The following is a 27,976-nucleotide window of genomic DNA, read 5'->3' as shown; positions in this document are numbered from 1 at the left end:
TATATTTGCTGCATTTACTGTTTGCATCAAATGTGCTTCCAGGCTTGTATGTTTAGCTTTTGGATATTTTTGGTGTGTTACCTTTCTAGGACTAGTCAGTGGACTATCCAGGTTCAGAGCTTTCCTTTTTTTCTTGTGTGCACTGGCCTTTCTGGAATGGTATGACCTTCCTTGTAAGGAAACATTTACATAAAAATATCTCTAGTTTCTAAAGTATAACAGTCTACTTATGCTATGTTTATGAGGTTGTAAGAAGGCCAAACGTGCATGTCCACAGCTAGTGGTGATTGGCTTTATTGGCCTGATGTATTCATAAAGTCTTGAAAAAGTAAAGTCATGGACATTCAGAAGCCATATATTTGAAACACCTGATGTCCTTATGGGGGTTATTTGCATATATCCCACGAGCCTCTATTAGAGCAGGTTTAATGTTGTGTGTGTGTGTGTGTGTGTGTGTGTGTTTATGTGTGTGTGTACGTGCATACCAGACTTGGTCACCAAGGTGGCTTAGTAGTAAGATCTCTGCCTCTAAGTTGTACTGTCTAGGTTCAAAGTTTTATTGCCAGTCCCACTGTGTGGAGTTTTGTATGTTATCCCATGTATGTGTATTTTTTTCTCCTGGTACCGTGGTTCTTCCCAGAATGTCCTGGTCGATTGACTATACTAAATTGCCCATATAGCTATAGGTACTTCTTTTTGCTTTTGTCCTTGTGGCCTGGGTAGTGGCTGAAAATGTTTATGGTTCAAGAAGGATCAGTTTTACCTGCTTATCAAATAAGTAAATAAAAAGGAAAATACTTCAAAATTGTTTTCAGAAAGTCACATCTGCTTTTTAGAGTCCTATAAACCAAGTATCTGATCCTTATGTGAGCTTGAATATCTCCAGTCTTTTTATGATCACTGGAGCCTTGACAAATCTCTTGTGTATGTGCAGGTACATCAGACATGTGCATGCATTAATTGCCCACCCAGTACAAACCAGGAAAGTTATTTACATTGGAGAATATGGCATTCAGTTCTGTAAAGCAATGCTATAATTCATTTGTAGGTTTAACTCTGAACCCGTTGAGGAACTTTGGGAGAAAAAGCTCCCTGTTGGAGCATACAAGAGAGTTGCAACAGTGCATAGCAATACAAGAAGCTGTATTTGCATAAATACACCGTGTATAGTAGTATATATTTAAGTTTGTGTGGCATGAGAACCGAGTCAGATAAACATGATCTGTCTCTACAGGATTCTGCAGGTCCTTATAAGTAGACCATATCTAAGTGATGGAACTTGCCACCCTTAGAAGGCTGGAGATTAACCAGTGGTACTACAAGTTTCCCATTTATCTTGGACTGTGCCAAGTCCTCCCTCTTACATCTTACTAGGTATTCTAGTATTAATATTAGCAAGCACTAAAGTCAGTACATGGATTATACAGATTTACACTTGTCAGTGCATGGAAGTGTTTGTTTTTAACTTTGACTTCATTTTTACTTGCATCTCTAGTAGAGGAGTTGTCCTGTTGTAAGGTCTGTAATACACACCTTACCTGTATGTATTAAGTTCAACACTTCTCATGGAAAGGTATGGTATGTGGCAGTGACATCACTTAATAAGATAGCTAGAGGATGCAGTTTACTTGCATATAAGAAGCTTTCTTAGTTCATTTTAGAAATAAAGTATGTCGAGACATGAGTCAGGTGTCTTAAAGTTTAAATGATTGTGTGTGCTGTATGTAAACTAGCACACTTGACTGGAGATTACAATCTCCAGAACAAATAAAGCAGTTATTACAGCTAGAATTATGCTGGTTCAAGGGCTGCGAGTTTGAGATCCCTGACCTAAAAAAAAATTCTTGCACAGAATCATGTTTGATTTTGATACAACTCTGTCTGCTCATTGGTTAACAGGTGTATCTTGAGCATTGTTGCCCAGTGAGGAGAGTGTTATGTAGCTCAGACATTACAAAATCCTGATGTGTGCCATTGCCTAATGACTATACTTGTTTATGGTAAGACTGCTGAATTTAAGCCCACAGGAAGTTTTTTTCTACATGTGCATGTTCATATTTCATTTCTGTTGTGAAACAGCTGTAAGAATACCAATCAAAAGCATTCAAAAACATATTGGAAATATACAGTATATTTCAGAGCATTTGTTATAACTGTATTTGCTATAACTGATTTAAGTTTTTTTTTTCTGGCTTTTTGAATATTTACTGCTTAGCGACTGCATCTTAGCCTGTTTATACAGCTCTGCATTCTATTTAAACTGTTTTTGTGTTTAACTGTTTTGCACTCTTAAAAAGTTATTTGTTGCTTAATTTTACCTGTAGGCTAAATCTCTTGTTTTCCCACCTTACTGAACTAGAGTAGTCCAGTTTCAGAGTTGCTGATCCCTGGGCTTTGTTTTTAGTTCCTGTTACTGATCCATTGCCTTATTAGGAAGGAGGGAAGTTTCTTTGCTTACCAATGGGAGTGGGAAGCACTGAGCAGCCTTTTTGTCCGAATTGGTGAAGTTTCAGCCAGAAACTAGTAGTCCATTGGTCGTTTTGGGCCAATTCCTAGCTCCTTTCAGCCCCCTGCTATAAAACACGCTAAACACGCGTTTTCCAGCTTGTACCAACTCAGCACAGATCCTCGTGGTGGCCTGCAGAGTGATCCAAGCAGCAGAGAGCTAAAAGAGTGACTTTCTACCAGATATAAGTATTTTTTGTGGCTTTCCCACTGTTATTAAGCTAGCGACTGCATTTCGCCTGTTTTACTGCTACTTTAAGTGATTTCTGCATTTTACACTGTTTATTGCACTTTAAGTTACTAATTGTTGCAAATTGTTTCTGTAGGCTACACACTAAAGTGCTAGCCGATTTACAGCATTTATAGCATTTACTGTCTGTTTTTTTCCTTATCTCTGTAATAAAACAAAAAAATCTCTTGTTTTCCTGCCTTACTGAACTAGAGTAATCCAGTTCAGAGTTGCTGATCCCTGGGCTTTGTTTTTAGTTCCTGTTACTGATCCATTGCCTTATTAGGAAGGAGGGAAGTTTCTTTGCTTACCAGTGGGAGTGGGAAGCACTGAGCGGCCTTTTTGTCCGATTTGGTGAAGTTTCAGCCAGAAACTAGTAGTCCATTGGTCGTTTTGGGCCAATTCCTAGCTCCCTTCAGCCCCCTGCTATAAAACACGCTAAACGCGCATTAGCGCGGAGTTGCCACTGTTGCACACAATAGCAGCGGCAGTTAAACAAGGTTAAACTATTCGGGCCATCTAAATTCCACTCTTCAAATTTTCCCTTAGAACTACCTTCCTCGAGCTGTACTGCTGATCTAACCAGCATATCCTATAACTGAAAAGTTCATCTCTACTTGATTCCCAAGTAGACTATTCTCTATCTGTAAAGCCTAGCACTTACTCCTACAGTACTTGCACCTTGATAAAGCACTCTTATTATAGATAGTACCCCACCAGCCTAAAACCCACTTCCCCCGGAGTCCTTTGAAAGTCTCTTTATCTACTACTTCTAGTATGTCGAGGGATCAGTTGCTAGTGTCCTCTCCAGCTCAACTGGTGAACCTGGGAATATTGAGGCAATGTTACAAATGCCTCATGTACACAGACAATCCTCTCCTTCTCCCACAAAACACAAATACATGCGAGAGATGCAACTATACGGCCAAACTGGAGGCTGAGCTCTCTCAACATAGGACTGGCAAGACCAGACAGGAGGAGAAGGTAACCACACACAATACATATCCAGTCACACATGGTACCATCACAACTTCAAATCATACACATACTCACACAAAGACATACTCGGAGGCTCTGATCAAAAATTTACCAAAACAGCAGAGGCCACCAAAGCAGACACCCAAACAACTACCACCTCACGACCCAACACATGCAACACATAGACCACACAGTCAAGAGTGTCAAACAGTCACAGCCCTTAAGGCCAAACAAAATGCCAGACACACTTGTCATTGGTGATTCCATAGTCAGACACACTGACGTCCCGCTCACCAGACTGAGTAAGGAGAAGGTCACAGTAAGCTGCCTGTCGGGCGCTAGAATCCGCCACATAACGCAAGCACTCAGGTCTCTCAACAGCAGGTACAAGTACGACTCAGTCATTGTCCACGCTGGTGTCAACGACCTGAGACGTACCTCCTTGGACTACATGAAAAGGGACATCGAGGAGCTCTCTGATTATGTAGCCCAGGCAGGTATGACCCTGACCTTGAGCAGTATCCTACCTTCACCTAGAATGATGCCACAATACAGTGATAAGATGATCAGCTTTAATAATTGGCTTAAATTCTGGTGTCATTCAAAGGGGATCCAATGTCTGTCTGCCTGGGATGACATGCTGGACAAGCCACGCTGCTTCGCAAGGGACGGCTTGCACCTGTCACCGCTGGGCTTCCGGATATTGGCAAAGGCTCTTGCCACCCCCATAGTGCCTTTTTAGGCAAGGCTCAAATTCTAAACCTACCACCCTAGAACACCAAAAGGAAAAAAACTAAGGGTAATGCTGCTCAATGCCAGAAGTCTCACTCTCAAGATGCACACTCGAGGCCCTTCTCAATATGGAGAACATCGATGTCTGTGCTGTGACAGAAACCTGGTTCAAGGCTCCTGAGAGCACCCCAGCACTAACAGGTTTCACCTCATATCATGCGTTCCGGCCCCAAAATCCGGACAACACCAAGAAAGGGGGGGGGTGTCCATATTCATAAAGGACACCCACACCTCAAGGTTGGTGGCAACGCACGATGCATCGGAGACCATCCAGGTGCAATTAACCATAGGCAAGACTGCTCTGCAATTTGTAGCATGTTACAGGCCACCCTCTCAAACTCAGGAACCTCACATGGCCTTCCTGAAAACATTGGAGGGGATAAATGTATCTCCAAACACCATCATACTAGGTGACTTCAACTACCCTAATATAGACTGGGAACATTACTCAAGCCCGAACACTCTAACCCAAAGATTCCTGGAGTTCATAAACTCAAATGCCATGGAACAACTAGTCACCATCCCCACAAGAGGAGAAAACATACTTGATCTCATCATCACGAACATGGGATCAAAATGTTCAACACCGGAAGTATACCCCTCACTGGTGAGATCAGATCATAAACTAATCTCGCTGGAGGTCCTCATCCCGCCACCTGAAACAAAAAAGACCACAGTGAAAAACTTCTCAAAAGCCGATTTCACACTTCTAAAAACTAGTGTGGTCTCCTTTAAGGCCCCTGAGCCAGTGGTAAACATTACTCAAACCGCTGAATCACTTACAAATGCCTTCTACCAGCACCTACAGGACTGCATGGATCAGGCAATCCCAAACAAAACTAAGACTCTCTGTACCAAAGGCAAGCGTCCAGTCTGGTGGACCCCAGCCATAAACAAGCTCTACAACAAAAGGAGGAAGCTACTACAAGATAGAGCAAAATCCTTGAAAGGTAAGACACCTTTGATCATTATAAGTAAAAAACTTAGAGCTCTCATAAAATCATCCAAGGCAAATTTTGAGAGAAAAATCGCCAAGGACTCTAAAGACAATCATAAGGCCTTCTTTAGCTATGTTAGAAACCTAGGAGGAAACTCCCAGATATGCTCAGAATTAGTTCAAAATGATGTGAAAATTACTGAACCTACACACATTGCTAACATACTGGCTGACAGGTTCAGTGCAAACTTCTCCCCCTCCCCAAAAGGAGAGATATCTATTCCAGAGGATTGTAGCCCCCAAACATCTCCAACGCCCAGGTGAGAACTGCCCTCACTAAGGCAAAAAACACAGCATCCATGGGACCGGATGGTGTCCCCGGCTGTGTGCTTCATGAACTCAACGAGGAATTAAACCCACAGTTAGGACAGCTGTTTAATCTTAGCCTCACCTCAGGATACGTACCCAAGGAGTGGCGCACAGCGACTGTGGTCCCACTTCATAAGGGAGGTGCCTCCACAGACCCTGGAAATTACCGCCCCATTAGCTTGACAAGCCTTATCTGCAAAGCCATGGAGAGGATCATAATGGAACTCATAAATAAAGACATAGGGAACTTGCAGACTTTGGATCCAACCCAGTTTGGCTTTGTCAAAGGCAGATCCTGCCTCTTAAACTTGGTTGACTTTTTCAAGACAGTCACCAAGGCCATTGATGAGGGAAAGGCAGTCCATACAGCCTACCTCGACCTGGCAAAGGCTTTCGACACAATACCCCACTCAGGTATCATCGAAAAACTCATCAGCTTGAATGTAAACCCATACATCACAAGATGGGTTGCAAACTGGCTAAGTGACAGAACCCACAGGGTCAGAGTTGCTGGAGCCATGTCAGACTCAAAGCCTGTCACAAGTGGTGTCCCACAGGGCTCAGTCCTGGGTCCACTCTTGTTCGGCATCTACTTTTCTGAAGTACAAGCAAACACAGGAGGGTTATGGCTGACAAAGTTTGCAGATGACTGCAAACTGGGCGCCATAGTCGAAAACACATCTGACACAGATATCCTCCAGAAGGGCCTCACAGAAACGGATAACTGGTGCCAGAGCCTGAAGTTAAATGCCAAAAAATGCATAGTCATACCCTTCGGGAAAAACAAGGTTACCCCTAGCTACCATATAGGTGGCAATCCACTGAGCACAGAAAGTCATCCGGGATCTGGGGACCCAAGTTGACAGTAGCCTTTCGTTTGACACTCATGTTGCTAAAGTAGTTAGGAAAACCTTCTATATCGCCCACCTGATCATGAAGGGATTCACATCTAGATCAAGGGAGGTCATCGTCCCCCTGTACTCATCACTCATTAGACCTATGATTGAGTACAATGCCTCGTTTGCAATGTATCTGACCAGACACCTGCTGCAGCTTGAAAGGCCCCAAAAGTTCCTCGCGAAAAGGGTAACGGGTCTCAAACATATGTCTTATGCTGCCCGACTGAAAGAACTCCAGCTCTATTCAGTCTCATACCACTTGCTCAGAGGTGACCTGTGCCTGACATATAAGGCCATGTCAAACCCAGATTTGATGAATATGCTTCACCTCAAAAAATCTAGATCCCTCAGAACCACAAGGGTGGGAGACTTAAACCTTGACACGGTTATAAATAGAACGTGCTGGAGGGACAGATTCATCACCCAGAGACTCCCTATGCTGTGGAACAAAATCCCGGTACATGTGAGGCAGAGCACCTCGCTGGCCTTGTTCAAGAGGAATCTTGACCAATGGATGGGAGATCGCAGATATACCCCAGGGATTACTTCAGTGTCACTGCTTGACAGAGGCACAGAAAAATGATAGGCATAGTTTTTATTCAAACTAAAGGGGTGGCGAAAGCCACATAACTATGGGCTAGGCTTATAAATGCCCTTGGGCAGATAGCCTAGTATGAACCTATGAACCTATGAAAATAGTGGGAGCGGCCTCTGCATTTGTGACTTCTTTAAAATGCATGCTTTTAGCACCTTTGGAAAGAAGCTGGTTATTATACAGTTAAGTTTATACAGTTGTGCGGTATAAATCTTCATAAATGATTACTTTTCAGACATGAACTTTTGGCTTGCTTTTTTGATCCAGCTATGTTGTGTATTACTGCCAATTTTAAATGGAATGCATATGTTATGTGAATAATTGATAACATTGCACGCATTTGAAGGTGCTTTTAGTTATTTATAAAGGACATTGTACGTTGTTTAGTTCACAGGCAGGATAAGTCGTGCATTAGTTAAGTAGAGCAAGACTGCCTAGTAGTGGGTAGCAGGAGACATCTCTTCCTTCCACTAGTTGTGTGTGTGTGTGTGTGTGTGTGTGTGTGTGTGTGTGTGTGTGTGTAGTGGGGTGCAGGGGCATTAAGATGTGCTCTAGGAGGAAAAGAAAATGATGCTCTTGTTTGAAGCATCTCCTGTAGATGCTACTGTAGACAGTCAAATGATAAGCAGAAATAAAATTAATTTTGCTGCAGAAACAATGAAATATGCTGTTTCCATTTGCTTTGGAGGTTGGGAAGGTTCTAGATAAGCTGCAATACAGCCTGGTGTGTACCGTGAGAGAATTCATTGGTTTTGCTTGTGTTTGCTTAGTATTAAGCATGAATGCTCTCATTTGTGTGTTGATGTAAGCAGCATTGAATTGAAGGTATACCACTGGCTCACCATCTGTTTGAAGAATCCCAGTAATTAGAAGTGCAGACAAGTATTCTGCAAGTTGATAAACTCTGGGGGGGGGCACAAACAGCTGACTCTCCAAATATCAAGGCACCGTACTGCAGAAAAGCTTATTGTTGTAGAATTTTAATTAAAACATCAAGTGATTTTGTTCCTTAAATAAGAGATTTCATCAGAACCCATTAGGTTCTGATGAAGTCTTGTATTTAAGGGCAAAAGCAATTGACACTTTAATTAAAATTATGCAGCTATAAGCTTTTCTACAGTATCTTGCCATAATGGTTCTGTATGCAGACATCTTTGGCAAAAATGCTAACTAAACTAGATGCTGGCGGATGAAAGTTTTTTTAGAAGGTATTTATTTTGTATCTGCTTGTTTAGTAAATGTTTCAAATGTATGTATTTGTGGAAAATGTGTCCTAGTTTAATATGGCCTTCTTGAGTTGTAAAGTTGTCATTTAGTAGTAGTCATTGATGATACGTTTGCTTATTGTGTTCTGTGCAACAGTAAAAAGAATGTGGAATAAAATGGAACAAATCTGGTGCTTTTGCAATAATGCCCTAATTTAATTTGTTTCACTCACATTTTTATTTTTTAATCTTTTAGAGCTTTCCAAAGTCACAAAATGAGTTTCATTGAGTACCAGAATGACATCAAAGATGGTGATACTGCTATTGTGTTCCTAGGACATGACTCCATGTTTCCTATAAAAGTTCAGCATGGAAGCCAAACACAGACAAAATATGGAGTAATTAGACATTCCACAGACTTGATAGGGAAGAAGTTTGGATCAAAGGTGACCTGCAGCAAAGGAGGCTGGGTATATATCCTACATCCAACTCCAGAGCTCTGGACTGCAAACCTACCCCACAGAACCCAGATTCTGTACTCCACTGATATTGCCATGATAACCATGATGCTGGAGCTAAGGCCGGGCTCTGTGGTTTGCGAATCAGGTAACGGATCAGTTTGCATATTTCACCAATTATCTCTTACTGAGGCCTGTGTGTGTCTGTGTTCATTCTGCTGTCCTTTGGGTCTTTTTTTTTTTTTTTTTCTTACTCGTCGTCAGCATGAGCTACCAAAGCACCCTTTGTCTTATTAACTCAAAACTTTGTCTTACTTCCCAGACCACAGCTTTTCCTTTGGTGAGTGGATGGTTAGGTGGTGAATAAGTGCTGAGGTCTAGCTGCCCCCAGGCTGAGCAACTACATAACAGCCCCAATGTAGCATCATCCTTTGTGCTTCATAGAGTATTTTCTTTTGTTGGTTGTCTTATCACTTATCTTCCTGGTTCTCTTTGATAATTGTCCCTGCTTAATTTCTATCATTGTCTCTGCCACCTCTCTTTTTTTTTCCCACTTGTGAGTAATAGGTTTTTTGATGCTAACATTACCAGTGTTACATGTTGAATGCACCCTAAAAAGTTCTGTCTCAAGTTAATAACATGACTTCCAGAGTTCACCTATATTTTAACTCGGTAAGCTGACTTGAAGCAGTTTTGAATGTCTGATTTTGATTCACACAACCCTGGGCAATCCAAGAAAGCCTCTTTCCAGGCCACGAGTTCCCTTATTGCATCAGTAAGCATCCATTAACCTGGGAGGAAACATTTTTGCAGTATACATGGTGTGTAAAAATATCTGTGTAAGCACTGTTGGGCACAGTTTCTAAACCCCTTAGATTTAGTGACGTACCTCAGAACCATGCTGAACCCTCCCCACTATTTTGTTTAGTATTGCCCTAATCTATCAGTCCAGCTATTCCTCAGCGTCTCTCTTCTATTCTTATAGTTGTCTGTTAATGTTCTATAAGCTGTATAAATTATTTTCTCCTTGGACGTTGGTTATGTTCTGGTATTTGAAATTCCATATTTGCTTGGTCCTCCTTATTAATCCTGTTTTCATGTATTATTTGCTCCCAGTTTGTTGGCTCTACTCTTTGTTGTCTCCCGTCTATTTGCAGCTAGCTCTTGTTCCTTTGTGGACCTCATGATCCAATTTGGCAACTTGGGAAAATAACTTTTTGTGGTTTCAAACAAGCCCGTCTGTGTCACTTTTAAAGAAGCTATTTAGACCACTAATCAGCCAGAAAATTAATGCAGTGTTTATTTTTACTCTGCACCCTTTTGTTTCTCCTTAGTTTCATATTAATTAGCTTGCCATCCTATATAACTTGCCATATTGTAACTTCCATTCCTCCTATTCTTTTAATCCTCCCACCCACTGTAAAATATCCCTTGTATTCTCTGTAATGCTTGCGAACATTTCCGGATAGAAGTGGGGAAAGGCATTTTAGCTTTCTCGCATCTCATTTTAAAACACCCTTTATACTCACTGCTTACAAACATCAAGTCATAAACTCCAGTAAAACAACTCATTTTCCATCCGTTCCACTGTTCTGTTTTTATCAGACTTCTGGATCCCCACATATTTAACTCAGATTTATCATCTAACCAGCACCATTTAATTTTAATTTTTTGCAAGCTTCCAGCCACCATCTTATTCCTCTTCTGTACACCACCTCATTATCTGCAACATGTGCTTAAGCTGTTTTGAAGCTTGTCTCCCACTCACTGACCCCTTGACACTCTAATTTCTTCCTTGTATTGGTCAGCCTTAAGTGACTCATCATTCTGGGACTCCTTTCCTCACTGCCCTGCCTCCTTCATTGTCTGCAGTAATTTCAGATACTATACTGCAAACTTTAGACAACCCCACTATATAGTAGTAGCCCAGCTGTAGAGAAGAAATAGAAGTTCCCCTTTTACTCAATTTATCACCAAAGTGCACTAACTTTTTTACAAAAGTTATTTAGCAATAAAATCCTCCCCTCAAAGGAATAAGGGTCACATTTGCTAGAAACCCAAGACCGTGTTTTAGTCCTCCCATCCCCACTTAAATTGCTTTAAATATTTTCTAACTTTGTGATGTCATTTAATGTTTAAAATTTTTCAGTATATGCTGCATGTTACCTGAATTAACCAGCACCATCGCATATTTTTTCAGATTCTATTCAGAACACTTTTTTTAAAATTTTTTCGTAATACATTAGAGTCTCATTGAAAGTGTTCATAATGGAACTGTCCATCTACCTTTCGTTCTCATCTCTCTGCTCTCATCCAGTTGTCTTCCTTCTCTCCCATACCCTAGTAGTTTGTCCTCCCCCTCCTCTAGTGCTCCAAAACTTTTCCTGTTTCTGTTTGTCCAATATTTACCTCTGAAACATGGGGAATGGCTTGTCTGATATCTCTTCGTTAGAATTGTTCTGCCTCATACCTCTTCAAATGCTCTTGTTTCTCCTGTTGTACTGTTGTTTGCTGTGGCTCTCCCTGTAGCTACCTTCACTGCAAAGTATATTTTTAGTCCCATGAGGTAAACACTCCAAGTATTACTTAATACTGTAGTTTAACCTTTAGACCCTTTTGTTTGCAGGTCATTATTGCCAGAAACAATTTGCTTCTCTGTTGTCTGGTGGCACTTATCCTAGCAAAACTCCAGGCTCATATACACTGTGAACTCTCACCATTGATTTCTTTAATTGGATCCCTCGAGCTTCTGTGGAATAACAGAACCACAGATTTTCCCTCCTTGCTCTGTTCTAATTCTGTCAGTTTCATTGTTGTCCTTGCACAAAGTCCAGCTCAAGCGTTTTTTTTCTTTTAAGTCTCGCGTTTTCTTTCTGTAGTGCATTGTCTTATGTTGTTGGCAGAGGGAATATTCTGTTTATTCAGCTGTGTTCTTGTGGCTTTTAATGCATACTCTAAGATTCCACTAATTGTGAACGCCTCCTTTTACATTTGATTTATTTTTCCCCCATTGTGGACCTACTTAAACCCCACAGCGCTTGCTCATTTGTCTGCTGTTCTCTCTGCAGCGAGGTAGTTAGCACCACCACCCTCCAGGTGTGCTGCACTTTTCATGGAAAATTGTAGACTTTTTGACTTTGTCCTGATTCCTTTTTGCTGATGTGTACAAAATGCAATGTGTTAGCCTCAATTTCTGGAGATTCTACCAACATTTTATTAACCTAATACCTACTTCTATAGTTGTGAATGTTATTTCAAGCTGCTTACATGCTTGTTGCAATACATCCCAAAACCACATTTTTTTAACTTCATTTCTGTAAGTAGATGTTTCATACTGAACACTACAATAATCTTTTTATATAAATGACGTCCAGAGCATTGGTGACCAGATCGCCACTGCTGAACACAAGCTTTAAACATACACTGACTGAATATGGTTTGTAAATTTGTTGTACAGCTCTCTCAATCCTTTCCATAAAATAAATATAATCATTGGTTAAACCTAAAATAAGCCTTGATTTTATTGTTTCAGTGATAAAAACAGTTGACTTTCTTGTTGACCCATAAAGCAGTAATTTGTGACCACGAATGCCCACATAGCAGCCTCATTGGACTTCTTTTAAATGGTGTTATTGGTCATGAAATTGATTGTACCGAACAAGTTCTGTAGTTGCATAAACATAAATTTCCTTGATGAGTAACAAGCAAATTGCCTGAAATTTTATGTGAAATCATAGTTGGTAAAGATTTGGTATAACTGGTGATTAGTGGGGGTGGAGGAATGAACACATTGGGTCTATATTAGATAACCGAAACTATAAAAGAGCAAATGCTGTTATCGACACACAAAAACACGAACTCACTAAACACCTAAGTTACGGAACAGCTATTTTTTCCCAGGGGAAAAATATTGCTGGGCTGTCCTCGGGACTTTGCCATTAACTCCACAGTGGTGCAGTCTCGGAGTTGGTATATTTTAAGTAGGGGGGGCATAGCCCCCCACTTTTTGTGTCTCAAGTGTTTTTTGGGAACAGTGCGAATTTTTTTTTCCCCCCTGGGGAAAAAAAATCGCTGTTCCGTAACTTAGGTGTCTAGTGAGTTTGTGTTTTATGTGTCTATTAAAAGAGCATTTGCTTGTTTATCGTTTCTAAATATCTAATTTAGACCCAAACACATTTACCTTTTTTTTGTTACTCCGCAAAGATTTTTATTTTGCATAAAAAAATCCCTTTAAACTCTCATCTGTGAGGGGAGCTTATGAATATACATTAACTGTGATCTTGTAACGAGAAATAAGTATTTAAGTGATATTTCAGCAGTGACCCACATTTGCTTCAAGAGCAAGAATAGTGCAGCACCTTTATTTTGGGTAAGCCTTATGGTTTCATTATGTTGAATATTTAACAGCACCTGCTGCCATTGTCCACTTATTCAAATATTTATATTTAAACTAATAACCAAAGAAAACAAAAAGATCAAAAACAAAACATGCAGCAGCATGAAGAATAACCACAGGAACTGATTAAAATTGTAATATGTTAAACTCTACTACAGTGGATATAAAAAGTGTACACGCACCTGTTAAAATGCCAGTTTTTTGTGATATAAAAAAATGTCACAATAAGTCATTTCAAAACTTTTCCCACCTTTAATGTGTCCTTTAACCTGTACAGTTCAATTGAAAATAAAAATCTGTTAGGGGAAAAATATAAAAAGTAAAAAAAGTACAATAAGCCGTTTGCATAAGTGAAGCACCTTTTGATTTAATTACAACATTCAGTCTTCTTGGGTACACACCTGCCATCAATTAGAGACTGTGATTAACCCCAAATAAAGTTTAGCTGTCCTAGTAGGATTTTCCTGACCTTTACTCAGTTGCCTGCTACAGCAAAAGCCATGGTTCGTAGAGAGCTTACAAAGCATCAAAGGGATTTCATTGTTGAAAGGTATCTGTCAGGAGAAGGGTACAAAAAAGTTTCCACAGCATTGGATAGACCATGGAACACAGTGAAGACAGTCATCAAAAAGTGGAGAAAATATGGGAGAACAGTGACGTTGCAAAGAACTGGACGTCCCGCCAAAATTAATGAAAAGACAAGATGAAAACTGGTCAGGGAGGCTGCTAAGAGACCTACAGCAACACTGAAGGAGCTGCAGGAATTTCTGGCAAGTGCTGGTTGTGTACTACATATGACAACAATCTCCCGTATTCTCCATATGTCTGGATTATGGGGTAGGGTTGCAAGACCTAAGTTTTTCTTACACAGAAAAACATCCAGGCTCTGCTAAAATTTTGCAAAACAATACATGAAGTCTGCCAAAAGCATGTAGGAAAAATGTGTTATGGTTTGGTGAGACCAAGATTGAACTTTTTGGCCACAATTCCAAAAGGTACGTTTGGCACAAAAACAACACTTCACATCACCAAAAGAACACCATCCTCATGGTGAAGCATAGTGGTGGCAGTATCATGCTTTGGGGTTTCTTTTCTTCAGCTGGAACTGGGGCTTTAGTCAAGGTGGAAGGAATTATGAACCACTCCAAATACCAGTCACTTTTGGCCCAAAACCTTCAGGTGTCTGCTGGAAAGCTAAAGATGAAGAGGAATTTCACCTTTCAACACGACAATGACCCCAAGCATACATCCAAATCAACAAAAGAATGGCTTCATCAGAAGAAAATTTAAAGTTTTGTTTAAAGTTTTGGAGTGACTCAGCTAGAGCCCAGAACTAAATCCAATAGAAAATCTGTGGGTTGACCTGAAGAGGGCTGTGCACAAGAGATGCCCTCGCCATCTGACAGATTTGGAGCGCTTTTGCAAGGAAGAGTGGGCAAATAAGTCAAGATGTGCCATGCTGATAGATTCCTACCCAAAAAGACTGAATGTTGTAATTAAATCCAAAAAGTGTTTCAACAAGGTATTAGTTTAAGGGTGTGCACATTTATGCAACAGACTTTATTGTATTTTTTTATACCCCCCCCCAACAGATTTCTTTGTTTTTCAATTGAATTGTACAAGTTATAGGTCACATTAAAGGTGGGAAAAGTTTTGAAATGATTTATTGTGGCCTTATTTTTTATATCACAAAAATCTGGCATTTTAACAGGGGTCTGTACACTTTTTATATCCACTCTAGATGCTAGAGAATGTTATTGGCAGGTATTGCTTAACGTGAATAAATATCCAGGATGAAATGATTTTGTATCCATTAGTAGCATTCTTGCAGTTAAAGCTACCAGGTTATGACAAGTGTTAAATAATGTTTTTGATTTTTTTATGGGAAATACATTTTCAGTAATTTATTAATTTATCTGTATATTTTTAAAATGATTAACTTGATTTATTTCCTTGTATTTTTAGTTTTTATTATGTAGTGAGTCATAATCTGATTTTTAGTGATGTGACTGCTACAAATTAATTTACATAAATTTTGTTGATTTCTTAATTTGTTCTGATGAAGTTCCTTTTGAGAAAGGAAAACACTTAACCTAATTAAAAGTTTATTTGGTTCCTGTGGTTATTCTTTGTGTTGCACTTTCTGTTTTTGGTCTTTTATTTTCTTCAGTTATTGGTTTGTGTTACAATTTAGCATGGAGAAGACTTCACAGGAATTATTTTATAATAATGTTTTTTATACAATAAAGTTTCCCCTCTTTTTACTGGTAGTCTCTGGGATCTGGTTTCTGGCTTCATTTTGGGGTTTTTCAATGTTCTTGGTACCTTATATAATTCAGATTTGAAATGCCATCTCTCGCCGTTGAGTATTTTCCTTTTGATGATCTCTCAAGACTTTTTCAACTTGTGTGTCAATAGTAAACCTTCAAAAAACAAATCTCCGTGGTATCCCCAAAGTCTCAAAATAACCCACTAAAGTGTAGTGGGTCTAAAAACAAAACAGTGTAAGAAACTTCTCTGTGTGGAAGATTTTCAGTCCATATATTTCTAGTTAATCACTGTATATTAATCAGATCAGACAATAGTAATAGAAGTAGCGAACTTAGACTCGTCAAGTCAAAAAGTAATAATAGAAAATATATAATTCTACAGCATTACTAAGTATTCGAAAGTAATCCAAGCAAGGCAGGCAGTCTGTTTCCAGTCGAAAATCCTTTTTTAAGTACACAGACAAGCGATCCAAGTAAAACAAAAACAGAGTAATAATTTCCTCACAAGCTTTCTAAATATATATATACTTTTTATCAGGCATGGGAGTGGTTTATTGTGCTGTAAAACAAAGTGTTATTGGTACACATGTGTACCAATAACACTTTGTTTTACAGCACAATAAACCACTCCCATGCCAACATGTGTACCAATAATACTTTGTTTTACAGCACAATAAACCACTCCCATGCCTGATAAAAAGTATATATATATTTAGAAAGCTTGTGAGGAAATTATTACTCTATTTTTGTTTTACTTGGATCGCTTGTCTGTGTACTTAATAATAAAGGATTTTCGACTGGAAACAGACGGCCTGTCTTGCTTGGATTACTTTCGAATACTTAGTAATGCTGTAGAATTATATATTTTCTATTAATTTTTGACTTGACGAGTTTATGTTCGCTACTTCTACTACTATTGTGTGATCTGATTAATATACAGTGATTAACTAGAAATATATGGACTGAAAATCTTCCACACACACAAGTTTCTTGCACTGTTTTGTTTCAATAGTAAGCCTTCCAATCCCCTTATTTGCTCTTCTTTTAAATCTCATGTTGTGCCGTCTTTTTCATACCACTCTCCTCTCCAGAATTTGTTTGTCAGACACTCTACTACTATCCTCATTAATCACCCTATCTCATTAAATTCTGTGTTTTTTATAGTATAGTACCCCTTTTGTTATTCTTAAGGACCAAGTATACCATTTTATCACCTATAGTCTTATGGAAACTTTTTTTTCTGAGATAATCTGCTATGCCACTGTATATTTCCTGTAATATTTTCGGTATTACTGTAAAGAAGTTTGCACCTTCTTTAATCTCTTGCTCCAGCATATATATTTTTATGTTTCACTTTGAGAGAGGGCACCTCTTGCTATATCAGTATGTAAAGGACCAGACTTTCACTAGAGAGGGTTTGATACACTGGTTGCCAATGGTGGGATTCAATCAGGTATGTGAGGGAGAGGGACTGTAGTCCTTGGATCCACTTCACTGCTCTAAATGGGTCTGATGGCCACCAGAGGATTGGGCTGTCAAATCTCACCACTTGCATCCAGCAGGTTAAAGAAAAAAGAAGTGCAAGCAAATCAGATTTTTAACAGATTTCACCAAATGCAACTTAGCACAAAGAGAGTATGCAGTGCTCTTTTGGGTGTGTGCTTCCAACATCCGCATACAGACTAGGATCACACGCCAGTCATGTAAAGGGCTTAGTCTTTTGGACTAGTGTGAACCATGGTGTCTTCCAGTACCCCTTTTACATACCAAGTACTTTTCAGACAAGTTTAACTTGCACATGTATGCAAATAAATTCCTGGGGAAGACTGGCAGAATTAACTCTCCTCAGCTTTCTTCCTGGCATGGTAGGACTGTGACCACCTTACTTATGGGCAAGTATCCAAGCACACCAGCTACTAGTTATTCTTGATTATGCTAAATATAAGGTATAAAAATTGTATCTCGGTATGCTCAAGCAGTGTGGCTGAGTGGATGCTGACACCATAATTTGGTAACCTACAGTACTAAATTTATACCTATTTTCTCATCGGTTCATAGGTGTGTACTAGGCTAATGGCCCTGGTGCCTTTACAAGCCTAGCCCATAGGATTACCCTGGCATCGTGCCACCTGACCACAGGGAAAAATATAGATGTGAAGTTGTTCTATCTCGCCGTTTTGTTCTTACACATGGGTTCGGAGCCGATCCCTCGGCTCTGAGTCGGACCCTTTTCAAGCTCAAACTCTGAGAGAAGCTCGAGACCTAGTATATATCCCAGGATGCTCTACTGTAACCCCCAGCTCTAGTTTGCCGCTGCAACCGATCTACAGACTCGTCGGAGGAAGCTCGGTCCAGTGTTATTTTTTCTATATTTAGAGATATTTTGAAATATATTTTTCTATTAGAGTGTTAGCTAGTGGTTATAGTAATTAAAAAAATAAGAGTTTAGTTAGACTTGGCGTGTAATTTAGAATACTTTGCAGTGTTTTCTTAATGGCTGTTTGTCTAGGCCTTTTAGTTTTCTGGGCCTGACAGGGCTCTGTCAGCTCCTTTGGGTGTGCTTTATATTAGTGGAAGTTTGGAATTAGTTTGGAATTTAGCTACTTCTGTAGAGTTAAACTTATAAAAAATAGTTGAATAACTTTTGTGTTAATACTCAAAGTTTTGAGTTCAGGGATTTGAAGTGTGTGTGTGTGTGTGTGTGTGTGTGTGTGTGTGTGTGTGTGTGTGTGTGTGTGTGTGTGTGTGTGTGTGTGTATATATATGTGTGTATGTGTATATATATATATATATATATATATATATATATATATATATATATATATATTTTTTTTTTTTTTTCCTCTCTTTCTTCTAGCAATGTCTGAGAAGCAAAAGTCTGGCTTCAAAAGGTGTGAGTGTGGCCAAAAAATATCTGTCACGGACAACCACTCCGCCTGTGTGTACTGTTTGGGATCTGTTCATTTGCAGGAAGTGTGCTCTATCTGCCACTCCTTTAGCACCAGGGTTCTTCTGGAGAGGTGCAGGAAGCTAGTGGACGGGGGACTCCTGAAGCCTGATTTTCAGGCTGCGCTGGACAAGACCGACCTTTCTTCCAAGGCTTCGAAGGGGTCGAAGTCGTCTAAGGGGTCCTCGGAACCCAAGTCCTCTGCTCCGAGCTCCTCTAGTATGGTTCGATCATTGGCTCCACAGCCCTTGCAGCAGTGTATCAATCCTTTACCTTGGAGCCCAGTTGTGGATCCGGTGTTGAGACTCCTCAGTCCCCGATTCTTCAGTCGGTGCAGTCTTCGGCTCCTTTGACCCATCCCTCGACCCATTCTTTGAGGTTATTTGATGTGGACCTGGACCGCGTGGTTAAGAGATTGCTAGAGAACCCGGCCCTAGCCAGAATGCTTTCCGCTTCGAGCCACTCTGCTTCGAAGCCTGAAATTCCAGCCCTACTTTCTACTCCTCCTCCTCCGAAGCCAATCGAACTCTCGGAGCCGGGCAGACAGAACCGATGTTGGTAGAGCCCTCGGAGCCGAGGTTCGATCCAGCTCCCTCGGCTCCGTCGACCTTCATCTCCTCTGTTCCGACCAGGGAGTCTCTGAGCAGACACTCCCTCACTGGCTCCGGGGTGGAGAGTTGGACCGAGACTTCGGTTCCGACCCTTCCCCTCGGGGCTTTGGCACAGGTGGGTTCAGCTCCGTCCTCTGGATTGGAGCGCGGGGTCTCTGCTCGGGGAGGGCTGCCGGCCTCTTCGGAGCCGACAGACTTCTCGGACCGGGATTCTGGTGCCTTCGATGCCATGAGGAAGGTCATGTCTTCTAAGACCACTACCTCCTGGGATCTTTCTTCCCCTCCCCCTAAAGGGCCTCGTTCTGTCTCTTCCCCACAGGTCCCTACCAAGCGCCAAGACCCAGAGCCTCAGGTATCCCCATTGGGCGGCCCCTCCTCTACAAGGACTTTACTGGACGCTCCCACCGATGAAGTACCTAGGAAGAGACTGTGCAAGAGGAGGCACTTGGATTTCGGATACCGACTTGGAGGAATCAGAAGGGTCCACACGATCCCCCTCAGAGGATGTCTCATTTGCGGACATATTGGAGATCTTAAGGCAGAGGGGTGATTGGCAGTCCCTTGCCCCTACTGAGGATGTCGGTACTCCTGAAGGCCTTTGGGTCTCAACCATCTACCTCCTGGGTTACTCCTCCCTTCGACGAACTAATGGATCTGGTTGCTTGAAGGGCGTGGGAGTCCCCTGATTCAGTGGAACTGGTCCCTCGGAGGCCCAACAAGTTCATTACTTCCCCTGCTGACAAGGCCTTTCTTACCAAGGGAGTCCCGGCTGATGCCATGGTGGCGGCGGCGGCAGCTATCAAGAAAGAGATGTTGGAAGCCTCTTCTGTCCATCCTCCTAATAGGGATTCTAGCACGATGGACAGGTATGGGAAATGCATATTTAGTTCTGCAGCTTTTTCCATGAGATTGCTCAACTACCTGACCCATTGTACCCGCCTTCAACGAGATCCTTAAAGAGCTGGGAGATGCTCTACAGCATAACACAGCTGATGCAGTTTCTGAGAAAGTGACTGCACAACTCAACACCCTCAATTCTATAGTCAACTCATCCATGCGGCTCATTTCTTATGCCGCCGATGGATCGAGTAGGGCGGCAGGTTCAGCGATAGCTCTTAGGAGACCATCCTGGATGCACCTTTGCTCCTTTGGGGAAGCCTTCAAGTCCTCCGTCAATACCCCATTTGATGGTTCCGCCTTGTTCGGGCCTAAAGTTAAGGAGACTCTTACTAGGTGTGAACAAGAAGGAAAGACTCTGTCTGCTGTAGGAGTCCGTTTTTTCCACTCCAGCTAGACCGTACCCCAAAGGGCAACGAAGTGGAAAAAAGTGGTTTCGAAAGCCCCAAGGAGCTTTCCAGAACACACCTATGGATACCCCCTCTAGGGGCAGAGGAGGGGCTAAAAACAGAAGTCCCCGTCCAAACGGTAGAGGGGGGGGTCCGCAAAATCAGGGTGACAGGGAGCAGTTCTCTGGTAAGCCCTATTAGCGTTCCTGAAAGGAAGTCTGGCTGTCCTTCTCTGGAGGTGGTTGGGGGTCACTTGGCTTTATACCTAAACACCTGGCTAAACATTACAACAGATTCTTGGGTAAAAAGCATAATTTCCAGAGGTTACTACATTTCCCTTTACAAAATTCCCTTCCATGTGTACAAGTATTCCAGACATTCCACCCAGTCTGTGAAAAGTAGCAGCCATAGAGATTCAAAACCTGCTAGACAAGAGTCATCCAGCCAGTCCCGGTGGACCAGATAGGATCCGGAACTTACTCAAGGTTCTTTTTAGTTCCAAAGAAAACAGGGGACTGGAGGCCCATATTAGACCTCGGCAAACTCAACACCTTCGTCAAGAAGGGAAAGTTCCGGATGGTCATGCTTCAATCGATACTTCCGTTCCTAGAAACGGGCAATTGGATGTGCTCTATAGATCTCCAGGATGCTTACTACCACATCAAAATGGCCAGATCATCCAGAGATCACTTGCGTTTCTGGCTGGGGGCCAGTCATTACCAGTTCATATCCCTGCCCTTTGGTCTCACCACAGCCCCCCATCAAAATGGCCAGATCATCCAGAGATCACTTGCGTTTCTGGCTGGGGGCCAGTCATTACTAGTTCAGAGCCCTGCCCTTTGGTCTCACCACAGCCCCCAGAGTGTTCACCAAATGTATGGCAGTGGTCACGACTCACCTGAGATGCTTAGGATTCCAGGTGTTTTCATATCTGGACGACTGGCTCCTCACAGCCACCTCCAGGCATCAACTAACTCAGGCAAGAGACTACACTATCAACCTGTGTTCCCAGTTGGGCATAACCTTAAACCTCGAAAAATCTGCGTTATCGCCCTTACAGCGTATTACCTTTATAGGAGCAGAGCTAGACACCGTCGATTCAAGGATCAGGTTGCCTCAAACAAGAATCTTATCTCTAAGAAGTCAATTGTCCAGTCTGTTGACCCAGAATAAAGCTCCTGCTTCCCAGATACTGAAGCTATTAGGCACAATGGCAGCCACGCTAATAGCAGTCCCGTTTGGGCGCATGCACATGCGGATACTCCAGTGGTTACTCTTCACACAATGGTCTTACCAACAACTGCCCATGTCGCCTGATATTCTGTTAACAAATCTTTGAAAGAAGGATCTCATTTGGTGGCTGAACAGCGACCAGATAATAGTCGGACGTCCCCTTGTTCTTCCCCAACCCACAGCCACAGTGACCACGGATGCTTCCCTGATAGGTGGGGGGGGGCTATTTCAGGGAAAGACTGTCCAAGGTACTTGGTCAAGCATGGAATCACATTTGCATATAAATGTCCTGGAGCTGAGAGCAGTGATCCTGGCGTTGCAACACTTTCACGACTGTCTTCCTCCAGGGACAATTGCAATTTAGACGGACAACATGTCAGTAGTCTGGTACATCAACAAGCAAGGGGGAACCAGATCGTATCCCTTATGCCGAGAGGCCCTAAGAATTTGGCAGTGGGCTGTATCCACCAGGCACTTTCTAATAGCAACGCACATCCCGGGGTCATCCAACGTGATAGCGGACAAACTGAGCAGGGCCATCCTGTTGCTTCACGAGTGGTCCCTCAAACAGGTGGCGGACAAGATTTTCCGCAGGTGGGGCCAGCCTTGCTGTGATCTGTTTGCATCTGCGATGAATGCCAAATGCAGAAGCTACTTTGCCCTTTATCCCCCACTCGGGAGCAACCAGAGGGACGCGCTTGTACACGATTGGCCCCCGGGCCTCCTGTATGCCTTCCCGCCAATTCCCTAATTCATACAGAAAGCCAAAAGTCTGGGAAGGACGGTTATTCTGATGGCCCCATCTTGACCTTGTCAGATTTGGTTCTCCTTCCTACAGGAGTATCGAGTGGAAGAACCATGGGTTCTAGACCCAGTGCCAGACCTTCTGACTCGTTCGTCGGGAGTTCTTCATCCCTCTCTCATCTCCCTAAAACTAACAGCTTGGCTGCTTCAATTCCCATATTAGCCAGGTCTCAAGATTTGTCACCTGCGGTACAACATATTATAGTTTCCTCTCATAAACTGTCAACCAGGAAGCTATATAGTAGCAAATGGAAACGATTTGTTCACTGGGCTTCTCACCACGACGTTGACCCATATGTTGCGCCTATTCATACCATTATTAGAGTTCTTGTCTTCCTTGTTCCATGATGGCGCAGCAGCTGCCACCATGCGGGTTCAATTGGCTGCCATTTCCAACTTTCATGTAGGGTTTAACGGGTCTAACATCATGTCCCACAGACTATGCAAGTCATTTTTGAAAGGGACCCGCCATCTCAGACAACCTATCAGACACCCTGTCTCTCCCTGGAATTTGAATCTTGTTTTATTCCAGTTGATGCTTACCCCCTTCGAATCCGCGTCATCTTGTGATTTGAAGTTTATGTCTTGAAAAACAATATTTCTGGTGGCCATTACATCTGCGCGTAGGGTCTCTGAACTCCAAGCTTTATCTTCCAAGCCCCCATATTTGATCTTCCACCCTGATAGGGTGACCCTCAGGGCAAATCCTACCTTTCTTCTTAAGGTCTGTTCAGAAACTAACTTAAGTCAGTCCATTGAGCTCCCAACCTTTTTTAGATACCATACCAACAGACTGGAATATATGTTGCACAAGCTTGATGTTCACAGACAATTGAGATTCTACTTGGACAGAACGAAAGACTTCAGGCAAACTCTTGCGCAGAGAACAAGAAAGGTTCTGCGGTATCAAAAATCACATTATCTAATTGGCTTTCTGATTGCATTAAATTCATTTATTCCTCCACTAACCAGCTATTACTGACTAACGTCAAAGCCCATTCTACCCGGGCTGTTTCTACATCATTAGCTCATGCAGCTCGTTTACCCTTGGATACCATTTGTGCAGCTGCCAAGTGGTCAAAACCTCACATGTTTATCACTCATTACAAAGTGGACAGGGCATCCTTTGGTTCCACTGTGCTCGGGAATGTTCTCCCTTGAGCCACCCAGGACTAGGGTGCTTGGGACGTTACCCACGTATAAGAACAAAATGGCGAGATAGAACAACTTCACATAAAGAAGTTATGTCCTTACCATAAAGTTCCATGTGAGTTGTTCATCTCGCCTTTTTGTTCTTACATTCCCTCCCACCTTCCCCTTCCTGGTGAGAAAGATGGTTGCCTTGGTGGATTGGTTGGCCTTGTCAGCCTGTCTTCTCAAGACAGACTGTTTTTCCTTTCTGAAAATCTATAGATACCTAGATAGGTAGGTACTGCAGTACTTATTTTTTTAGGCTATCTTCGGGTGCAGCGTACTAGTTCTGGGGGTTACAGTAGAGCATCATGGGATATATACTGGGTCTCGAGCTTCTCTGAGAGTTTGAGCTTGAAAAGCGGCCGAAAAGGCGAGATGAACAACTCACATGGAACGTTATGGTAAGGACATAACTTATTTTTTTTCAACAACTTTTAACCACAAAAGTAAAAAAAGTACAGTCAAAATATTTTCCATAGCCTTAAAAAGCTGACAAAGACTATGTTTAAACAGAACATAATGAGGAAGCCCCCCCCCTCCCAAAGGTTACTTGTCTGCCAAGCAATAGAACAGTGTTAGAAGACCAATGATTCTAAAAGCCTGCAAAGGAGCTCTCTTCTCAGTGGCAGGAAAGCTATGAAGGGCTTGATACCCAAACCAGTTTTTTTAAGTCAGCTCAATTTAAGCTAACAGTTTGGGCATGTAGAAGGTGCCCTAAAGCTTTGGATGCTGGCTGGCTGTTATATCCTATGCAGGATATATAACCCATATGGCTTAGGGTACTCTAATCGTGAGAAATATGAGCATCATCATATTATATATTTTTTAAGTTGTAAGTTAAGCAGTATTGAGACCAGGTGTTGTACTTCTGAGAGGAGGGAGTGCATTTCCATCAGGTACATGCTTTCATCATTATACTATTATCTCTTATCAGAGAGTTTGAAGGTGACCAGTGTTGTCTCAAGGGGATCAGCGATGAGACTTATTTTGGTAAGCATTTTCTTTTCTGACCTTCAAACCATGAACCAAGACCTCTGGTTAACCAAGTTTTCAGATGTCTGTAAACTGGGAGTTATTGTCAAGTCCCCCTCTGACATCAAAGCCCTTCAGAAAGAACTTACACTTGTAAATAGCTGGTGTACTAAAAATGGGCTCAAATTAAATGCTAAAAGTGGAATATTATCGTATTTGGTACTCACCCCCAACATAAAACAGACAACACTCTACTCTGAAAATGTTAATGACTTTGAAACTTGGGTTGATAAGTCCCTCTCTTTTGATCTTCATGTAAAAATATTGCTAAGAAGGTCCTTCTAATTAGCATAGCTAATTGCCACAGTAATATCCAAATCTAAAGAGGTTATTGTCCCCTTACATTCAGCACTGATTACACCAATTATTGTATACAATGTCCCCTTTGGGAATGTACCTCACTAAACATATTAAACAACTAAAATGATCCCAAAGGTTCCTAAGAATCACTGGCTTAAAAACCCTAAACTAGCAAAATTGACTGGAAGCACTGTCTCTTTATTCTAGATCTTTTAGATTAGTGAGGGAAGATCTATATCTTTCCTTCTGTACCATTATGGACCCAGTAGTTCTGGATCTCTTCTATCTCCACAAATCAAACAGTCCAAAAACACCAGAACCGGGGATCTAAATTTTCATCAGAAAATAAATGTAACATGGTGGTGAGATGGGTTCATTACAGAGTGCCTTTCCCACCTCTGGAATGTACTCCTATGGCAAATCAGAGTGTGATACATTATCTTCCTTCAAACAAGAACTGGATGATTTGGATGGACATTCACAAATTTCATACCTGGCTTGGCTGATATATACTCTGAAAAAAGGAAATGCAGTCTAAAGGTGGGTACTGGCAAGGTGTAAATGGTCACAAAACTTGGTTAACTTCCTATGAATCCTATGATTTTTTTCCTTGGCAGGAACGTTACACTCATCACAGATCATGGTCCCTTCACTAGTATGACTACACAAGCAATGGGATATAAAAATTATGCTTTGTAGGCGGGTGCTTTCATTAAAAACTTCCAAGCTTACTGTCCACTATTGCTCAAGGTTATCCTACCACAATGCAAATTGACTGCCCAGGTCCCACAGCCCATCTTGTGTACCTGAAACCAAGGGTGTCCTGCTGGGGTCGATAAATGAACCATAGTGTGGCAGGTCTTCTATATGATGTATCAAAACTGATGTCATGTAACTAATACTATAAACAGTATTATGAAATAATGCACTAAAAATATGACCAATAAATAATGCAAATTTTGTTGTAAATAATATGTGTTGGTCTTTAAAAAGGCAGTTATGTCTCTGTATTTGGTAGAAAGGTGCACTTAAACAGTAGTGGTAGGAAGCAATTACCTTATTTTACTGTATAAATTGAAGAACTATTGCCCTTGAGATCAGAGAAGTTGGCCTCTCATAGCAGAAAATGAGGTTTGTGCCTACAACAGTGGTTTTGAGAAGTGTGCTGTGGAATAGAAGAGACAACTTGAAGAAGCCTGTAATATATAGTGCATAAATAAATGCCGCCACAAGATCTTAAACATTACGTTTAAAATCCCAGGCTGACTATTTTGTTTCAGATTCCTAAACTTCACAGTGGGACATACCATCTGCCTTTTAGGCTTTTGTGTCTGCTAAAGACTGTGTTACAGAACACATCTCTGTCTTTTTTGATTATTTTTTAAATCCCCTTGTCCAGAAATTAGTTATACAAGAGACTTGTAGTTTTTGGATGGCTTGCACAGGTTAAATACTGAGAAAGTGGAATATGTTCACCTTGGATGTGAAGTCTCTCTATACTAGCAAACCATGGGTAGAATGTGTTTATTTTCGAGTGTGTATCTTGTGAAATTTAGCTACTGTAGTAGTGATACAAGTACTGTTTATAAACTTATGGAAGTCGTGCTTGGAAATGATTTTTTCATGTTTAGTGGTCAGATTTACCACCAAAAAAGAGGGGTTCTGATGGGGATAACTGTGGCCCCCTTCTTCAATATTGTCATGGGGTGGTGGGAGATGAGAATATTTGTATAATATGCCTTTCTTTAAAACACATGGAATTAAATATTGCAGATTTGTGGATGATTTTATTTTTTATTATTGATGCCAAATTAGATGGTATGAATGCTTTTGTTTCAAATATTAATGATATTACTGATTTTTTTAGACCTTTAATCTACGCTGTTCAGATACTTGTGTACATTTTTTGGATGTTGCCAAACAATGGAACAAAAGTAGTAAGGCTTTTTCTAGTAATAATTATAGGAAAGAATCTTAATAACTATTTGCACTTTTCTAGTGCCCACCACCGTACATTAAGAAAAATATACCTTGGGTGCAGATGATCAGGGCTTCAAGGCTGACTACTAATCAGGAGATTTTTTTTATGCAATTAATTAAATATTTTTTTATGGGCAGGGGTTATAGTTATAATGTTCTTAAGGCTGCAGCAGATGAAATTATAGAAAGAAGGAATGACAAGTTTCCACCTATGTTGCCTGTTGACATGCCTAATGAGAACAGGGTTGCTAGTATACCTCTCTTTCTAATATTAAAACAAAGATTATATTAATAGTTTTTGTCTGAGCATGACTGTGGATGATTCAAGTATTGGATCTATTCTTATTCTGAACTGGAACATTTTTAAGGCTGATTGGAATATTATTCAAATAGTATGTAATGAACCTAGGTTTGTAGTTAAGGTTGAGTCTTTAAAACAATACTTAAAAACAGACAATATTCTAGCCAAGACAGTTATGACTGACAAAAATCCTGGCATGTATATATGTGTGTTTTGTAATATGTGCTCTTTTTTTATCCTGCAGGGTTCTTCAGTAATTTTGTCTCGTATAAATAAGCGCATTATAAGTAACAGTTATTTGAATTGTGTTTCCTCTGGCATTATTTATATTACAATCTGCTCTAGCTGCCAGTCTTTTTATATAGGTATGTCTAAAAGAAAATTAAACGTGAAAATAAGGGAACCATCTATATAGTATTAAACACTGTGACATCAGTAGTGCTCTTTATAAACATTCTACTGCATGTGTAGATTTCAAACAGTTTATTTTTTTTGTGCTAGATTCAGTCCTTGGGGGATATGAGGGGTGGGGATTATAAAAATAATGCTTTTGAGGAGAAAAACATTTTGGCGGCTTAGGTTACAAGCAGATAAGCCTCCTGGAATCAATGTTGTCTTTCAGCTTTTCCCGGTTAGGGGTCGCCACAGAGGAACT

General features: G+C 41.1%; 1 protein-coding gene across 1 annotated transcript in view; it reads left to right on the top strand.

Annotated features, from left to right (window-relative positions):
• Nucleotides 1-27,976, top strand: part of TRMT61A (tRNA methyltransferase 61A) — a 703,477-nt gene that overhangs the window by 157,134 nt on the left and 518,367 nt on the right. The window contains exon 2 of the mRNA XM_044074519.1: nucleotides 8,766-9,115. Coding sequence (XP_043930454.1) covers nucleotides 8,785-9,115 — 331 coding nt within the window. The 5' untranslated portion in view covers nucleotides 8,766-8,784. The remainder of the gene's footprint in view (nucleotides 1-8,765; nucleotides 9,116-27,976) is intronic.

The sequence above is a fragment of the Protopterus annectens genome, chromosome 6.part0 (assembly GCF_019279795.1).
Source record: "Protopterus annectens isolate FY-2018-M chromosome 6.part0, PAN1.0, whole genome shotgun sequence".
Taxonomy (NCBI): domain Eukaryota; kingdom Metazoa; phylum Chordata; order Ceratodontiformes; family Protopteridae; genus Protopterus; species Protopterus annectens.
The sequence above is the reverse complement of the archived record's forward strand: the minus strand, read 5'-3'. Positions and strand labels throughout refer to the sequence as shown.